Consider the following 6000-nt stretch of genomic DNA (forward strand, 5'->3'; position numbering starts at 1 on the left):
TTTGAATATTTTTAAGGCAGAGGTAGATAGATTCTTGTTAGACAAGGGAATCAAAGGTTATCGGGGTTACATGGGAATGTAGAAATCAAAACACAGGAAGATCAGCCATAATCTTATTGAATGGTGGAGCAGGCTCGAGAGGCCGAATGGTCTACTCCTGTTCCTATTTCTTACGTTCTTATGAAAGGCGCTATACAAATACATGTTTCTTATCTTTCCTTTCCATTTTGCTTTCTTTCCAATTGGCATGGAGAGGTATTCATTACAAAGATGGACGTTTTGGGTGACCGATAGCAGGACCATGGTCGGGTGTGCGGGGGGGAACGGGCAGTTGGAGTTCGAGAGTCATGTGATGAAACCTCTAAGAATGCGTCAACCTACAGCTGATATTCCTACCTTTGCTACAGATTCCTAAGAAAAATGGTTTAAAATGTAGTATAATCCGCCAAATTAATTGTCCAGATTGAGAGCACATGCATCTATTGTATGCCATTAACTTTCATGTTGTATAATTCCAAGAGAAATATTTTAATTATGTATTATTCAGATTTAAAATAAAATTTTGTATATCTACAGTTGGGCATGTTTGCTGTTTCTAACTGCAATAAGGCTTGCTTTTAAATTAAATGCACAAATAGGAGAGCTAAGTGAAGAGAGGTACCAACCCTCCATTGAAAGATGCAAGTTAATTGACCCATTTATTGGACATTCTTATTTTGACAGGCAATCTACAAGATGGTGTCCACCGTGATGAAGATGCCTGAAGATGAGGCAACACCAGAGAAAAGAACAGATAAAATCTTCAGGCAGATGGATACAAATAATGATGGTAATTGTCAAATTGTTCCTTACCATGGCCAGGATATTTAGGTCGGCAAGCGGGGGGGCGGGGCCCGCTCACCAACGCATAAAATGACGCAGGATGACGTCGGGCGAAACTCCCGACATCACTCCGCATCATTTCAATTTTCAGGTCGGCGGGGGCGCAACTGAATCAGCTGTGCGCCCGCCGACCTGTCAATGGTCAATTGAGGCCATTTAAAAAGTAATTGAAATAATTAATGAACCTGCCCGTCCAACCTTAAGATTGGAGGGCAGGCCAGGAGCCCTGGCGGGCTTCAGAAAAAGCATGAAACCTCATCCACGGGCGGGATGAGATTTCATGAGGGTTTTTTAAAATTTAATAAATGTTTGACTAAAAGTGATGGACATGTCCCAACTGATGTCCCTTCACCATTTTTAAATTTGGCACCAATCTCCCTGAGGCAGCACTTAGCCTCAGGGAGATGAGTGCGCTCTTTCACGTACATGCGCGAAAGAGCACACTCTCAGCTGAGGCAATCCCCCCTGCCCGCACAGGGAGCGCATCGCACTTCCTGGCGGACGTCATGCTGGGCGGGCCTTAATTGGCCTGCCCGCTCATGTAAAATGGCAGCGCGCCCCCAATCGAAGGCGCTGATTGGAGGCGCGCCCGCACACGCCTGCTCCTGCGATTCCTCCCTGATAGGGGGAAAATTCTTCTCCATGTCTCAGACAGACCTGTCAAACTGCACTCTCTTCATTACCTTTTGCATCAGAAGTCCTATTGCAGGCCACTAAGAACTCATGTGGCATTGTCCCTTCTTTATGTCCCTGTGGATGTGGTAGGTTAAATAATGAGCAATGCTTTGTTCCACTGTGTGATATGAAATCATAAGGCAAATGGACTAAAAAAAGTAAAATACAAAATCCAGTGAGAGAAGAACGAAAGACTAAAATTAATTGTTGTCTCTTATTAGTGAGAGAATGAAAAAGACAAATTGAACTCAGCATGATGATAGCTCCTGGGATTTTTAGACTCCCTAACTTGGTCACTTCACTCTAAATTTGCAGCTCAAGTAATGTGGGATTCAGCCTGAGTTCATTATTTTTACTGCACTCGTTTAGCAGATCTATATCAAATTTCTATGCATGCTGTTCTAACAAAATTGCTAAACCATCTAAGAGAATCTTATTAAACAATTTGTTAAAATTTTATACATAGGAATTTGATGCAAATTCTATAATGTGAGCTAAAATATTGCACAAATAATTTCAACTCCAGTGATGCTGTAGCAAACACTAATATCACAGTAATATGTTATGACACAGCAGATGGTGAATGCCGAGCTGTTCAAATCCCAAGGGGAAACTTGAAATAACTGTCACAACTAATTTTCAATTTGTATAAATTTTGAAATGCGTGCCTTGAATTCAGTAGTAATAAGACCACCAAGTCTTATAGGTTTTTTTTATAAAACTAGATTAAACATTTATTAATAAGAGAAATGATTTTAAATACATACATGTATCTACACATTACTACTATAATAACTTCTAAATCTCCTAATCAATCTAACCCAGTTACACTTTCAGTAAGGCAACAGTAAGACACACAGATTTTAAAAGAGCCAGGCAAAGAAACATGATACCCTGAACAAGTGGCTTTCCAAGTGAATTTTCTTAACTTCAGTCCTTTTAAAGACAGCTGTTTGAGACATAGATGCTGAAGGCTTTTTCACACTTAAAAATGCCTTCCCTTACACACAGCCCTTGCTCCTTCTTTATACATATCTTCCTCTTTGAATGCAAATACTCATTGTTTCACTATGATTTTTGACTTTATCTCCCTGATAATAAAACCCCCTCATAGAACTAAGTTTTGCCAGTAATCTTTGAGAAAAATAAACACACTGGGCAGAATTTTCTGCCTGTCGGGCGGGCCCAACCCAATCTCCAGCGGGCAGGGAGCCGATCCCCGCTGAAGAAGTGGGCCGCACCGGCATTTTACGTGGACGGGCCAATTAAGGCCCGCCCAGCGCGACGTCCAGCGGGAAGCACTATGCGCTCCCTGTGTGGGCGGGGGGGGGTGGGGATTCCCCAAAACCGAGTGTGCGCTCTTTCACGCATGTGCATGAAAGAGTGCACATCACCCTGAGGCAAAGTGCAGCCTCAGGGAGATCACTTCCACTTTGAAAAAGATTAAAAATAGAGAAAAAAAATTCCCTAACATGTCACATGAGATGGGACATGTTCATAATTTATACTATAACTTTGTTAAACTTTTTAAAACCCTGCATGAAACCTCATCCCGCTGGTGGATGAGGTTTCATGTTTTCTCTATTTGCTGCCGGGGCTCCTGGCTGACCTGCCAACCTTAAAGTTGGACGGGCAGGTCCTTTAATTGTTTAAATGATCCTGTCAATGGCCTCAATGGTGGCGGGTTTGGTGGTGGATGCAGGTGGAACATCCAAACTGTAACAACACGCCTACTTGAATCCATGTATCTTATTTGCTTGAATGCCATTCCTTGGTAATTTACTGCACAAGACCTTTTATATCAAAGTTTCTTCCTGGCATCCCTTCTTACTCCTATTTTAGCTACCCATTTGTCTATTAGTAGCAGATACATTGTAGCAGGGAAGTCAACAAACCGATGTCAAGCAGATTGGTTCTCCTCCCTCTTCTTAGACTTGCATGAGACATTCCACTTTTACAGGCTGATTATTATAAAAACTACCCATTATTTTCAAAACTGAATGTTAACTTTTTAATATACCTCTTTCCTGCTTGCAAATGTCTTCCAGGTAAATTGTCCCTTGAAGAATTCATTAAAGGTGCCAAGAGTGATCCATCCATTGTACGGTTACTACAGTGCGACCCGAGCAGTGCATCTCAGTTCTAATGGGATATGGTAGTATCAACACCGATCGCCTGAAGTAAAGGATCGAGCTTTCATTCCAGCCAGATTGCCAACCCTTTGTCTGACCTCCATCTCATCATGAATTGATCCTCCTGCCACAAGAGGGTGATTGACTAACATGGATAGCATATTCTACCCAAGCTGTCTTCAGAGGAGCTTTTAGTCACTGCATTGTCACTTTTGTTTTGTGTTTTCTGTACAGTGGACACTTCAAAAAAAGCGAGCATGCCAACACTTTCAGGGCAGTAGTGGGCAGTGAGTAATGTTCTCCACTATGGATCAGATGTAATGCACACGTTCAACATTGGCCCACAACCCAAATATTAAAAAAAAGACATCGCGAATGTAAAGATGCCACTCCCTAAAATACCATATATGGGAGTTTGTGAACATGCTTCAAGTACATTGTAGCTGCTCTAGTTTTTGCTCTTGTATTGCAAACCTAAAACAACTACAGTTCCTACAATGATCTGAACTGCTCTGCATGTGATAGAGAAAAAAAATTCTTTCACGAGCAGATTCACTCAGTGAGCCCCAGATCACCGTGGGACATGTAGTTTAAGCTTAGAAAGCAGGAGAGATATTACAAATATGTTTGTGAGGTGAGGTTTAAGCAGGGGCAAAATGTTTGAGTGGCCCTCACATTCATAGTGAGATTGTTGACATGTATACAGAACGTACCCTGACTATAATTTTGGTTTTATAAATAAAGCCCATTCCAATTAAGCACCACCATTTCAAAAATTAAATACATTCCCTTTTCTAAGATTCCTAAATCCCAGCAGTTTCCCAAAGCATAGTTGTGGAAGGTCGAGCGAGTGGTCTCACAGTAAATAGCAACCACCAGAAAATCTTCTCCAAAATTGTGGAAAGTTACTATTTTCTCCTTTAGCTCATGTCAAACTAAAAAACGTAGCTTATCTCCAAGATTCCATTTCACCAGAGGGTGGGAAGGGAGAAACAGTTGGGAATGAGGTGGGGAGGTGGGTGTGGCGGGGGCGGGAACAGTTCTGGAGGAAGAGGATCAACTCACTCAATTTTAAATCCCCCAACAAAAGTTGTTCTAACAAATCATCGAAGTCTGATAAGACTGGATTTGTACTTGTCACTATGGAGTAAAGTGCAGTATATATAGGCCATCCTAATGGAAAAGTCCTGTCTGCAATTTTTTAGGCTAAATGGTGAATGACCACTGGCAATGGTCCATGAGTGACACCCTCAAGTGTAAAAGTCATAAATAAGGTTGACTTATGCACTGGTGTTTCATGGTATACCTCACTTCCACTACACAATATGGCAACAATCATAGACCAGCACAATTGATGCTGTTAGAAATGCACAAGAGAATACTTTTAATAGGTGAGCTACATAGACCAAAGGCCAGCTCCTTCCTGAAACGGTTACTATCTTACAATGTTACAATACCAAAACTGGAACAGATATATATTTACGCCTCCCAATAAGGACACAAAATCTGTTATAGCAGGGGTGTGTTACATGGCTTCAATTCTGGAGGAGCCATTAGCAGTGCATGTTATATCATGGTATAGGGGATTGTTGTACTGAAAGGTAAATGTATTTTTAAAAAAAAAATGTGATGTAATTCATCTTCAAATATTATTCTAAATTAAAATGTCATTGTTTTAAATCAGGAATTGAAATGCTTTCTTTCCGCCACCACCCCCATTAGAAGTCAGCCTGATTATTTGCTCATTAAAACTGGTGTCTTAACAAAGTTTTGCACATCTGAATTTGACAAAGTCAATGAGATTTCTGTTCTGTGTTTTACTTTCCTGGATCTAATACACTGTAACCTCTCCAGTCCAGAAATCTATGGTTCGTAAACACCAGTTGTCTGGAATTTCTTTGCGAAGACCCATATCGACATCATTTTCAGTACAGAACTTTAGGAGCAGAAGCATGGAAGATGCAGTATTTGGATATGTAAAACAATTTTTATTACTGCTTTATAATGTTTTATCACTTTTATGTTTCAGGTCCATATTTATATCAACAATGTTTTCCTGTTCACACACTTGTGGTTAGGCATTCTAACGTCATTATATAATCCAGAAAATTCCAAAATCCAGAAATGAATTGGTCCCAAGCATTCTGGACTGGAGAGGTTACAGTTAGTACTTGGTGGAAATGGGCTTTTGTTTTGGTGCTTTAGTTAGACTACTCTTCATATGGTTTAAAAAGATTTATTTCAACATATTTTGAACCAAATGGTGATTAAAATTGATGCTTGTATTCAAACTAATGATCTCAACATGGTG

General features: G+C 40.5%; 1 protein-coding gene across 1 annotated transcript in view; it reads left to right on the forward strand.

Annotated features, from left to right (window-relative positions):
• LOC144695971 (hippocalcin-like protein 1) overlaps window positions 1-5369 on the forward strand; it is a 126870-nt gene extending 121501 nt beyond the window's left edge. Inside the window, exons 4-5 of the mRNA XM_078567096.1 lie at window positions 724-829; window positions 3606-5369. Coding sequence (XP_078423222.1) covers window positions 724-829; window positions 3606-3703 — 204 coding nt within the window. The 3' untranslated portion in view covers window positions 3704-5369. The remainder of the gene's footprint in view (window positions 1-723; window positions 830-3605) is intronic.
• The last annotated feature ends 631 nt before the right edge of the window (window positions 5370-6000 follow it).

This window comes from Cetorhinus maximus, chromosome 21, assembly GCF_964194155.1.
Source record: "Cetorhinus maximus chromosome 21, sCetMax3.hap1.1, whole genome shotgun sequence".
Classification (NCBI taxonomy): Eukaryota; Metazoa; Chordata; class Chondrichthyes; order Lamniformes; family Cetorhinidae; genus Cetorhinus; species Cetorhinus maximus.